This window comes from Eutrema salsugineum, unplaced genomic scaffold (genome assembly GCF_000478725.1).
Source record: "Eutrema salsugineum unplaced genomic scaffold, Eutsalg1_0 scaffold_3, whole genome shotgun sequence".
Lineage (NCBI taxonomy): Eukaryota > Viridiplantae > Streptophyta > Magnoliopsida > Brassicales > Brassicaceae > Eutrema > Eutrema salsugineum.
Window position 1 is genome coordinate 1,474,357 of NW_006256756.1, and position 12,800 is coordinate 1,487,156.

The following is a 12,800-nucleotide window of genomic DNA, read 5'->3' on the forward strand; positions in this document are numbered from 1 at the left end:
AAAAGCACTTCCCATAATTTTAGTTTTTTAGTATATTACGGTTAAGTAATTAGCTTGCGGACAAAAAGAAAAATAACACAAGTAGCTGACGTGTCACGGACATCGCGCATACGTGTCACATGATTATGACCCCACCACCAACCACCTCGATTCTTCTTTCTCTCGAAGCTGCTGATCTGTCAATCCGAACCTAAGGCTCGGACAGCCGTTTTCCCTGTTACATATTCCCGACATAAAAATACATTATTTTTATCTTTTACTGACACAGACGAATCACATATGTAAAATCTTATTCAAGTGTAGCATTTATTACCTCTCCTTCACAAAGTCACTAAAACAGAGGAAAAGCAAGAAAAGGAAGAAGAAGAAGAAAGTTTATCCAGCTCTTCATCTCGCTTCCTTCTCAAGCCATTTTGATTACCTTTTTTGTCTCTCTTTCTCACTTATCTTTGAAGAAAACTTTTTTTTTCCTTCTTCCCTTAACTTCCCTCCTTTTTAATCATTTGGCGTCGCTAGAGTCAAAATCCGCCATTAAAACTCTCACTGAAGCTCCTACAAGAACCCTCCAATTTACGAACACACCATCATCTCTTTCAGACTTATTCCCTTGACCCATTTCTCAACTTCAAAGCTTGTCGGGTTTGTGTGTATAAAAAGTCTCTGTTTTTACTTTAAAAATTCTAACTGCTCTGACTAATTTGAAGAAAATGAAGTCTGCTACTTTGATTTGGGTTTTGCTGCTTCTTCTTCGATTCAGGTTATTTGTAGACGCGATTATCGACCCAGTTGATTTCTTGGCTCTGCAAGCGATTCGTAAATCGCTCGATGATTCACCAGGTTCCAATTTCTTCGATTCCTGGGATTTCACCGCCGATCCTTGCAGCTTCGCCGGAGTATACTGCGACGGAGATAAAGTTATTACTCTTAACCTCGGCGATCCCAGAGCCGGTTCACCCGGTTTATCGGGTCGGATCAACCCGGCGATCGGAAAACTCTCTGCTCTCACTGAGCTCTCAATCGTCCCGGGTCGGATCATGGGTTCGTTACCCAACACAATCTCGCACTCGAAGAATCTCCGATTTCTCGCAATCAGCCGAAATTTCCTCTCCGGCGAGATTCCGGCGAGTCTTGGCGAGCTTCGTGGCCTTAAAACACTCGATCTGAGCTATAACCAGTTAACCGGGTCGATTCCTCCCTCAATCGGATCCTTACCGGAGCTCTCCAACTTGATTCTCTGTCACAATCACTTGAACGGATCACTTCCTCAATTCTTTTCCCAAACCTTAACCCGAATCGATCTCAGACGCAACAACCTAACCGGTGCAATTTCTCCGACGTCTCTCCCTCCGTCGCTACAATACCTCTCACTCTCCTGGAACAAGCTAACCGGACCAGTAAACCGGATTTTACTCAGGCTAAACCAGCTCAGCTACCTCGATCTCAGTCTAAACCGGTTCACCGGTGCAATTCCCGGTCAGATATTTGCTTTCCCGATCACGAGTCTCCAGTTGCAGCGCAATTTCTTCTACGGCGCAGTTCAACCGGCGAATGAGGTCACGATACCAACCGTCGATCTGAGCTACAACCGATTCTCCGGCGAGATTTCTCCACTCCTCTCCAACGTACAGAATCTCTATCTAAACAATAACCGGTTCACCGGTCAAGTACCGGTTAGCTTCGTGGATCGGTTATTAGCATCAGATATACAAACACTGTACCTTCAACATAATTTCTTGACGGGAATACAAATTAGCCCGGCGGCGGATATTCCGGTGAGCAGCTCGCTGTGTCTGCATTACAATTGTATGGTGCTGCCGGTAGAGACTCCCTGTCCGGTTAAGGCCGGTTCGCAGAAAACCAGACCCACAATGCAATGCAACGAGTGGCGAGGGTAGAGGCGTAATTTCAGGCAGCGATGGTCTTTCGCGTCAAATTCTCCGGTTATTTTGTTATAACTTATTAACTTTCGAGTTTCGAGGGAAGAAAAAAAAAACTATTCGTTTATTCGTTGGTGACTTTGTGAATGGGAGGGAATCATAATGACGATGTATGTTTTGTATCTTTTATTATATGGCTTTGAATAAAACGAGCAAGGCCAATCTATTAGCTATCTCGTTGTTACAAATTGTTTCTTTTTTTGTCGTTTAATTGAATTCATTAATAGAGAAGATAATCATGTTTATTCTGTTTTAGAGTTTTGATGTAAACCCAAATTACTTTTGTTGGGAGTTTTGTAACACAAAATATAATACTTGAAGGGTTTACAATGGCTATGATAGAATAGTAAATATGAACAATGAGTACATCAAGTCATGAAGACATTTTATGATATTTCTCTAAACAAAAAACAGAATGAATCCAAACATAACAATTTATTTCACTCTTTAAAGTAATATCTGAATTCAAACCATTGACAACCATATCTATTATTACTACATTGCATATCATTAGCATATATGTATGTGACCTTTAAAAATGGTTGGGAAGGGAAATGTTTTTTTTTTTAATCACAATATCATACAACATAGCCTTTTTACCTTAAAGCCTTATTAGATGATTCTAATTTTCCTTCTTCTCTACATTTTATATATTAACTTACAGAGTTCATATAGGTATGTGTAGAGAGAGAGATGCTCAGTAGTAGAAATGTCTCCTTCGAACCCTCTTCTCGCTCATGATCGGCGCCTCACCGCTCCCAGAAAACTCCCATTTCACGAGATCTCCGTCCCACGAAGAGCTTATAAGCGTTGGGTAATGCGGATGCCAATTACAGTCTCTTACAGGTGCGCTATGGTGCTTTAGCACTGCCACTTTATCTCCACTAACCTAAGAACAGATTATGATTCAAAGATTGGTCAAAAAGAACAATGGAAGATTCAGCTATCAAACCACACACCAACTAATATGAAACAAACCACAAAGTGCTACATTTTCATGTGATTTGTCTCTTTAATGCAATTCTGAGAGGGATAAAGCCATTACCAAGTCATATATGTAGACGGAAGTGTCGTTGGATCCTGTGTATATGTACTTTTGGCCAGTACTGTGATAAGAAAGAAGGAAAGAATCCAACACAAGAATTAGAGAAATATGAAAGGAAGGCTCTTCATCATCAATCTTGGAACATTAAGGAACTTCAGAAGACTGACCTATGCGCTGGAGAGAAGTAGCAACGAATCAGAGTACGCAGCACTGAGTGACCTTTATATGTCGACACAGACTGATCGTAAGGGTGCTTTAGATCTCTTGACTCGGGAGGGTAATTCATCCATCTGTAATCCCATTCATAGTTTCTGTTCACCTCATGCCTGTAAGAAATATTCAGAACAATTCAGTTTCATTTCATCGACGAAACATTGTGATGCACCAACAAACAAGATGCAATCAATAACGGTAACACGCCAAAGAAAGTTTAAGATAGAAGATTGTTACTTTGGAGGAACGCTTGAGGACATTTTTCTGATATCCCACAATTTGATGGTTTGGTCTTTGCCATTTGATATGAAATAGCGACCATCTCCACGGCTATCAATAAAGGTAACACCTTCGAGGTGTCCCACCAAAACACCCGCTGGCTTATCTCTCCCAATGAAACAACGTCTGTCCCACACCTATTCGTGTAATGAATTTAAACAAGTTCCTGTTACAGCTTTGCTTAAGAAAAAAAATATATATTGTACTTTATGCGGAAAATTTTACCTTGCAGAGATTATCATCACCACCAGATAAAATCAGGTTTCCAATTTCATCGGCAAAGCACACAGTATTTACATCAGACTGCAGCAATGGAGAACATGAATTGACTCATCATTTCCAGTTTGTATGAAATCTTATCGTTAAAAATCATTGTTCTGTGAATAAAAAGCATGAACCAAACAAGAAATGATTTTACCGTGTGTGCAACAGTCCGGAGTGAAACTCGATTTGCTTCAAGATCATAAACATAAATGGAATCATCACTACTCCCAGCAACAAGTTCTCGTCCATCGGTTGAAAATTTCACAGAGAATATTCCAAAAGAGTACCCTCCAGAAGAGAAGTCTAATCCATCATGGATCTCCTGCAAAAGATAAGCACCTCAAATTAATTAAGCACCATTAAGAAGTTGCACAAAATGATCATAAAAAAAATGAAAATAGATCCCATGATTCCCATCACATTCTAGTATTCTGCTTTAACTAACAAAAATAGTGGGTCTGTACCGTAACATTTGCATGAGACTCGGTTGTACCAGACCCAACATCCACGATGTGAACAATAGGTGACATGCTTGCATAAACCTGCAAATCTCAAAAGGATTCATTATTCCTTTCTTTGGAAGATAAGCATAAAGTTTTGATATAATAAGAAAATCATAAAGACTAAACAAAACTACTTACTATGCATCACTATAAAAGATATGGCAATGAGGTGAAAAAATTGCATTTTCAAAATGATGTGGGAAATTGTTTTCACAATGAAAAGAACAATTAGTTGAAGAAACCAAAAACTTACCAGATTTCGCTGATCAGGGGACAGAGAAGTATCGGTAACAGTCCAACGCAAGCTTTTCGCAAGAATATCCTTTTGAACTTTCCAGCCCTTCTCTACATTATAAATCCGAATATGGCTTCCCTGAAAAGAATGATTTAATCAAGAATACAAAGTATGCAGATTGGTTAATCCAGAAAATGCTTCACAACTCAGGAAACAGAAAGTTTCAAGACATCTAGATAACACAAGCCAAGAGAGTAGAGACGTATTATCTGTTTTCCTAATTACCAGGATGAAGAATTTACCTGAAACCCCGCAATAAAGAGAGAGCCATCAGTTGAAAACTGAGATACATATGCTCGGCTATTCATCTGATCTACAAGCCAAGGACCCTTCACAGGCAAATATCTGCTTAGCATATGACAACAATCAGCGGCGGAAAACCTCCCTCTTCCAGAGAAATTACTTTCTCGACCAGCCAACATCCTCACAGTGGACACGGGTAACTGATGTCTCCCAGGGACTTCACGGCTTAACCGTTGATGAGGACTAGATTTCAGCCTAGTGACCTGGCTGATTTCATGATCTAAATCTGCCATATGCTCGCTTTATCTGTGACTACCACTACTAGTACCAACTCCGCAAAAATCTTTACCAGCATCGCATAGATCGGATTCTATCTCAAGTCTACTCATTGCATAACCCATTTCTTCAGCATCAAACTCACTTGGTCCAAAAAACATTATAGCAGATAACCACCATCGACATTCGCTTGTACCACAGTTTCATTCACACTTCTCCTGGACCATGGACCATGCCTTTGCCTGCGAAAGCCAGTAAAATGATCAATTTTTCATCAATAAACACATTCACTCACAGAGGCGAAACTACTAAAACCTTACTGCCATTTCTAACCCAATCATCAAAAACCGAATCAAAGTACACAATCGAAGATTACTATACTACAACTTCATCAATCATCAACATACGGGGGGAAGAAAGAAAAATAAAAGAAGAGAAATTGGAGGAAACAAAACCCTGATTTCAAAAAATCAAGGTCGTCACTCGTCACTAAAGAATGCACAGAAACAGCATCAAACCCTAATTGTTGCAGCATCGAATTAAAAAAGCACAAAAGATGAAATCACCAGAGACATCGAAAGAACCCAGAAACAACATCACTCCAAGATGAGAACTTTAGGAGAGTTGTGATCTTAATCAGATCGCGAAAATAAAAAAGCTCAAATTTTTAGATGATTACCCGTACGAAGGAGACAATTCGTAACAGTACGCAGAGGCTCTTTTCTCCCTTCGACTTTCTGGATTCTTTTTTTTGCTTTCTCAATAAATTTTATGAGCGGATATGGTTTTTCGTCGACGTGTGTGTCGATGAAGCGTTCAAAGCTGTGTTGCCACGTTTGACTTTGTACATAGAGAAGTGTGGTCACTCGAAATCATTGCTATCAAACTTTACTATACTACTGTATTTTTCAATTTTATCTTTTGTTTGATTCACAGCTCATTTACTGTCTACACAAAATAGGAAAATCAAGTGTCATGCAACATTTGCATTATAACTTACTAAATACAAATATAGTCAGTGTATATTACTCTTTTAGAGTATTCACAGATATGTATACCCAATTGATGTCCATAAGGAAAACAAGTTTTGTATAACGGTTATATAACCAAGACAACTCTGGGAAACGAGATTGCATCAGATTCAGAATGTAAAGCTACAATGAGACAAATGCAACTTATAGGCTTAATGTCTGGTTCGTTAGCACAAACCAACACATCATGCTACAATCATATAATGGTAAGAGACTGTCTTGTCTTGTTCCATGACCACTCCTGCTTATGGTAACTGTCTGTCTTCTCTTTTATCACAAAAGCTTTATTACAGAATCAATTGTTATGATTGACAGTCAGAAAGAGATTCACAAAGTCTCGGTTTGGATAGTAAATGAAGAAATTAACTTGGAATGAGAGTGGAAACTGAGTTGTTTACCTACTGCATTTATACAATCATCTTCCACAGAGAATGTAGTAAGCAATTTTCTGTGAGACAATAAGTGAAGTGGAAACAGTGACCAAAACCTACATGTATTGTTTTGTTTGCATCGACCTGCGAGAGCATTTATATACAAAGCCATAGTATAATTCCCTTGTATTTACAATATAACATAATACCCAAAGTTCTTTTTTTTCAACCTGTACAGACAATGTGGCTATTATATATATGCAAATGGCTAAAGAAACGACACAACATTCAGAATCAGAGCTCACACCATGAACAACAAATTTTCTTCAAGATGATGTGATGAGAGTTTACGCCTACTACAATCGGATGGTGCACATAACCGTGGTCCTGAAATCGAGTTGGTGATTGAACGGTGGCTTTGAAACAATCGATCTCCAAGTTTTCTTTCTAGGATCATACACATGAATCATCAAAGATCCAGCATTGCTATGTTGTCTAGTATGCCTTGTGTCCATCAGATTATACCCATCCAAGAGAATCATAACGTGTAATTCACCATTCATCGCAACAAAACCAACTGGTTTGTCGTAACGAGCTTTCTTAGGCAAGCTTGACTCCTTTACCCAACGATTCAAACTCACCTCATACCTAAGAATCCAATCCTTATCCAACATGAAAAACGTCGGCTTTCCACAATCAACAGCCACAATCTTCCCTAGCTTTGGTCTCTCTTGTTCTCCCCACATATCACCAACCAATCTCCATTTCTCACCACCATTCCTCCTCAGCTCCATCACTGCCGCATCTTTATAGTACTCATCAACAGGAAGAATACCAGAAACCGTCCTTGATCCTCCATAGCCACCAATTACCCAAAAATCTCTACTTTCCTCCTCCTTCTCCTTATCTTTCTCATTTGCAACGATGAAACCAACACAACCTGCTCTAAACCTAGGCAATTCGTCCATCTCTCTCCACTCATCTTTCTCAACATCATAAATCTCCACCGAACTCATTCTACTTCCAGCAGCACCAAACAAAGTGTGCCGTGATCCTCCTCCCGCCACGATAATCCGATCCGACGAAGAACCAGGCATCGCAGCGCAAGCGAAGCTGCCACGTGGAGACAGCATCGGAGCGAGCCGCTCCCACGCCGATTTCACGAAACTGTAACGGAACACGGAGGAAGTAGGCAAAGGACGGTCCAGAGGATAAGACCTCGTGTCGAAGGCGGATCCTCCGAGGACATAGAGATTTGGTCCGAGAGACACGGCGACGAAATTGCAGAGACCGTAAACGTGAGGGTTACAGGGCATGAGCGGGAGCGATCTCCATGATAGAGTCACGGGATCGAATAGAAACGGAGGCGAAATCGAAGGATCTTGAGGGAAGATGCAGAGGAGATGGGAGAGGCGGTTTTCGATTCCGTCTCGTCTATGGCGGAGTGAAATTAGGGTTTTGGAGGAGAGGAAAGCGTACCATGATTTGCAGGTCGATTTGAGGCGAGAGATGTGAGGGTAAGGGACGAAGGAGAAAATCAGCCTCGCGACGTCGTTGGATAAGCCTGGGATTAAGGTCAAGCTAGGGTCGACTCGAGGCTTATAAGGCCGAGGAAAATAAGATCGCGACGATGACGATGAAGACGAAGAAGAAGACTGTAACCGCGAAGAGAATATAGGCAAAGGCATGGTTTAACCCGGCGGGAAGAAACTCCGGCGGGATTTTATCACTGAGATGATCGATCACTGAAACGGAATCATCATCGCGAAAATAGAAATGATTTGACTGATTCTGATTCTGATTCCTCGGCTGAGCAAAACACAAAAAAAAAAAAAACAAAAATGATGAAATTTAAAAATCTCATTTTCTCGGGTTAGCCATGTGGACATTTGTGATTGGTTAAGGCAGCAATAAAAAGGGTGATTACTTCAGATGATATTTAAACGTTGGATTTAGATGTCTGCAAGCAACCATGGGTCAAAATCTGGTTAAAGGTGAGATGACGCAAGATTGGTATTATTGGGCCTAAGCTGAGCTTTTCTGTTATGTTATAGTTAAAGCCCACTAAACTTCTCTTCTTCTCTCGTAATAAACATATCAATGTAATATACCAAGAGGATAGAAAGGTGAGAATAATTATGATTTCTCAGCTGAGAGAAAGACTTCTGGTGTGACATTTGAATTATTCAAAATATCAAATATTCGAGAAGATATTTTTTTATATAATTTATATATTTTTAAATAAGTTATATCCTTCAACTTTTAGCTCTTGTTAATTAGGAGAAAAAAAACAACAACTCACTGATCATATATAGTCTATTCAATTCGATTTTGGCATTTTGCAACCAAACAAATCCAATGGTAAGCGGGTCTACCTCTCGATTATATTCAAGTCGTTATAATAAAAAAATGTGCATTACATAAATCTACAAGAAATTAAAGGAACCTGACAATAGATGTTGGTGCCGTCAACGTCGATCAACAAACGCAATTATTCATTAGATTATGATTATATAGTAGATTTGTAGATGTTCATGCACGTATGGTTTATTCATTTTCATCTTTAAACAAACAAAAAGTTTATTGATTTTCATACAGTAGACAGTATATAGAGAACACATATCAATTATACTTATCACACAAAACAGAACTCATCAACTAATACAAAAAAACCCCTTATTTAGTACTACATGGTTTTTTTATAATCAGTCGAATCTTGAAACCACCCGATATTTTTGAAACTCGTAATTTATGAAGCCACATTTTATGCTCCAGAGACGGCACAATAAGCATGAAGAGTAGATTGAGCTCTACGACCAGCTTCAGTGTGATAGAAACTCATCAAGTCGACATAAGTAAATGGTTTGAAGACACGTGGATACTTCTCGTCCACAAGTTCTTTTGGTGGTTCAATGATGCTGTTTCCGTTTGGAGCCGAGAACAATGCTATTGAATATCTTGTCTTCTTTTTTTCCGTTACTCTTACTCGATGATACGGACGAGCTAGTCTACCATTCGTAAGTGCCTGCAAACCAAAAAAAAAAAAAAACAATTTAACTTTCTTGGTTTGTTTGTAAGAGCAAGATCATGATCAGAAATATCCTTTTGACAAAAAAAGATCATGATCATCAGAAGAAAACAAAACATGATGAATATAACGCTGTAATTGATGACATGCACTTTGTGAAAGTGATAAGAGCAAATAAAATCATAAAATGTTAGTTGATAGGATTTGGTTGGTCCCATATGGTAAGAGGAAACAAGAGCAAGACTAGGATTTGGTTGGTCCCCAAGGCCCCCCCCTAGTGAGAGTGATCGTGAATCACAATCATCTTTTTTTTTTTTCCTCTCCACTAGTTTTGTTACCTTTCATTCGTTTTTAGCTTTTCGTTTAATTTTAGTTTTCTTTCTCTTTCTCTATTACTATTAAAAGTCGATTTACTTTTGATTATTCTAACACTTTCTCTATACTTTCAGTTTATGTTTTAGTAGATAAGTACTATGTAATCATGCATGCACAACCCATATCAAAACCTTTAAACTTTTGGAAAGATCGTACAATGTTTAGAAAGCGAGTAACATCAAAAAGGTTATATTAAACTCCTAATATAAAGAAGATCAAGATCTACCAAATGTTTATAAAGACTATATACAAAACTTTACGCCCTATTTTAATTTGGAATTTGGGACCGTTGGCAACTCGGCATGACCACAAGGTTGAGCTAGACCTAGACTTTAATATTATACGTATGTGTGCGTGTAAACTTTAAAGAATATATATATAAAGAAAAGAAAAAGAGAGAGAAGTTGGAACTTACATATAGAGTATCTCCAGCCATAACAACGAAAGAATTATGCGATGGCTTCAATCTGATCCACTTTTCATCTTTGGTTAATAGCTCCAAACCTTCAACCTCATATTGATAAAGCACCGTAAAAAGGTTCTTATCAGTATGAGTAGGTAGACCCAATTTCTTCTCCTCAATATCAGCACCACCATTAGCTTTGACACTATCGTCAACACCAACATTAGTACTAGTAAGAGTACCATTAGTAGCACTAACATGATCATGACCACCAACTTCGGCATCAACATTGGCATTAGCACCAGCATTAACACCATTATCAATATGAACATTAGCAATACCATTAGCAATATCACCAACATTATTAGCACTATCACCAGCACCAACATCGGCATCATGATCACCAGCAGAATCTTTAGCCGCGTCAACATTAGCATTAGTACTCATAATAGCACTATCTTGAACATCATCAGCACCTGGAGCAACATCAGGTGGTGCTATATACTTCATCAGTCGCAGACGGTAATTCGTCTCTCTCAGGTGTTCATCAAGGTACTTCTCTACCCCGAAGCTTTCCATCACCATTCTTCTCACCATTACATCCAAATCTGCTAACCTCTCTGAAAACTTCTGGATCGTTTCGCTGTTTTCAGCACAAAGAAACATATTAAATCAATGTTGGTAGAAACACTAATGTATTTAAAAAGAAATTACGAACATTTTTGGGTACGTGCACATAACATTTACCTAGTATTCTTGTTACCCTCACAATCAGGACGTAGCAGTTGAGTGAATTCTTTAACTTTCTCCAAAACATGAGGATCTTGGATCCCTAAACTCTCGGAGAGACCATTATGAGTGGAATATCCCATGTAGGGTTTGGGAGACACGTTTCTCTGTTTAGCCTCAACTGGTAACTCGAAAAGCTCTTGCATGGCTTCCAAAACCGACTTCTTAAGCTCCTCTGACACTCTATCATATGACACCTCGAAAGCGCCGTACTCTTCCAGAGCTTTACGTACGTCACTCCTAACTTCAACCCACTTTGAGCTTTCTGGTTTTAGGGTTTGGTCCGAGAGATAGATGACTGGAAGCTGTGGAGTGTTTGAGCCCATTCTTCTTTCCTTTGCTGTGCAAATCGAAATACATTTTGTTAATTATAACAATAATAAAACAATAAAAAGAAACATTCGAAACTCATAAGAAAATTACCCTTGGAGTTTCTCGTGATTCAAAGAGACCAAGTTGCTTTTTTTTCTTCCGTGCTGTGAAAGTAAGTGTTGGAGCGTCCCATTTATACACAAATTTTATATAAACTTAAACACATGTTGCTTTTCAGTTGTTTTGGCATTTTCTTTAGAATACCACATGTGGGTTAGATATGAATGTACGAAGGGAGGAAAGTTGGTGAATTTTATCGCAAACAAAATTGGTAAATGTTTTTCTCCTTTATAGCGTCTCAATACATCGTGTTATCCTTATAGTACAACAACTCAACGACAATTTACCCAACCTTCCTCTTCTGTGAAAAATAAAAATAAAATTACCTTAGGCTATGAATATCAATATTTAGTTTTGAATATAGATTTTTAGTTCCTCTTTAGTCTTCAAAGATTTCGATAATTGTAAATTACAAAATGTATCTTTTGGATAACGAAAGGGAGATTTTAATTTTAAAGCTAATTATACAAATCATTAATATTGCGAGTTATCAACCTACATATATATATCTTTTTTATCTGCGTAATCTACTTATGATAATGTTAGCTAGACAACTTGATCGAACTAGCTTGGGTGTTACGCGTGAGGCTCACGTCTCAGGGTCCCTTAACGACTCGGTTAACAGTTAACACACCTACTTATGTCTTCCCGCCTTGATTAATGGATTGGGTTATCTCGTTACTTATAAGCACAGCAAAGACAATGGGAACAAGAACAAATAGACACGAGGATGGGCTGCATGTGTGGTTTGCCATAAGAGGAGATTAGTATAAGGCTTTTTCTTTCAAACTGATTTGATTTTCTTTTTAGAAAGTATGAAATTTTAAAAAATTTGTAAGTAAGACAGTCTTTTTTTTTCTCCAATATAATTTAACATTCTATTCAAAAAAAAAATTATTTAATGATATTCAATAGAAATAATGATATTTAGGTAAATGTTGATGAATGGTATTTTTTTGGTGAGCCAAAGTATTATATTAGTTCGGAGATAACCGATCACAGGGTACAAAAACGTCCCATAGAGGGAATATAAAGACCCATCATAGGGTAAAGTAAACAAACGATCTCGTTAATGAAGAATTTACTACAACTAGATTGGGAGAATATTCCCACTACATTATTTTTTTTGGTGAAAACCGATTTAGATTGTTACCATAGGAAGTGAACTATAGTTGAGGTTGAATAGTATTATTATTTACAAGAACAGAAAAATAGTATCGGGGATAAAAGAGGTTTTGAGGAAGAGACCCACTAGTTTGGTTTGTTCTTTTAGTTTTTCTTTGAAAATTGGTTGAAAATGTTAAAAAGGATAATTA

The 12,800-nt window shown here is 38.3% G+C and overlaps 4 protein-coding genes across 4 annotated transcripts; 1 reads left to right on the forward strand and 3 right to left on the reverse strand.

Moving 5' to 3' along the window:
• Window positions 1-349: 349 nt before the first annotated feature.
• LOC18015308 (LRR receptor-like serine/threonine-protein kinase ERL1) lies at window positions 350-2,102 on the forward strand. The gene has a single exon (XM_006396465.2). It carries the CDS (start codon window positions 708-710, stop codon window positions 1,893-1,895), a length of 1,188 nt encoding a protein of 395 aa, XP_006396528.1. The 5' UTR covers window positions 350-707; the 3' UTR covers window positions 1,896-2,102.
• Window positions 2,103-2,410: 308 nt separating this feature from the next.
• LOC18015309 (LEC14B protein) lies at window positions 2,411-5,863 on the reverse strand. Its single transcript, XM_006396467.2, has 10 exons — window positions 5,735-5,863; window positions 4,779-5,297; window positions 4,495-4,614; window positions 4,203-4,280; window positions 3,893-4,060; window positions 3,700-3,777; window positions 3,433-3,611; window positions 3,150-3,308; window positions 2,983-3,043; window positions 2,411-2,826 (listed from the first exon to the last, which is right to left on the reverse strand). Exons 2-10 carry the CDS (start codon window positions 5,070-5,072, stop codon window positions 2,635-2,637), a joined length of 1,329 nt encoding a protein of 442 aa, XP_006396530.1. The 5' UTR covers window positions 5,073-5,297; window positions 5,735-5,863; the 3' UTR covers window positions 2,411-2,634.
• Window positions 5,864-6,612: 749 nt separating this feature from the next.
• LOC18015310 (F-box/kelch-repeat protein OR23) lies at window positions 6,613-8,260 on the reverse strand. Its single transcript, XM_006396468.2, has one exon. It carries the CDS (start codon window positions 8,143-8,145, stop codon window positions 6,814-6,816), a length of 1,332 nt encoding a protein of 443 aa, XP_006396531.1. The 5' UTR covers window positions 8,146-8,260; the 3' UTR covers window positions 6,613-6,813.
• Window positions 8,261-9,011: 751 nt separating this feature from the next.
• LOC18015311 (probable 2-oxoglutarate-dependent dioxygenase AOP1) lies at window positions 9,012-11,536 on the reverse strand. The gene is made up of 4 exons (XM_006396469.2): window positions 11,476-11,536; window positions 11,011-11,392; window positions 10,276-10,906; window positions 9,012-9,482 (listed from the first exon to the last, which is right to left on the reverse strand). Exons 2-4 carry the CDS (start codon window positions 11,376-11,378, stop codon window positions 9,222-9,224), a joined length of 1,260 nt encoding a protein of 419 aa, XP_006396532.1. The 5' UTR covers window positions 11,379-11,392; window positions 11,476-11,536; the 3' UTR covers window positions 9,012-9,221.
• Between the last annotated feature and the right edge of the window lie 1,264 nt (window positions 11,537-12,800).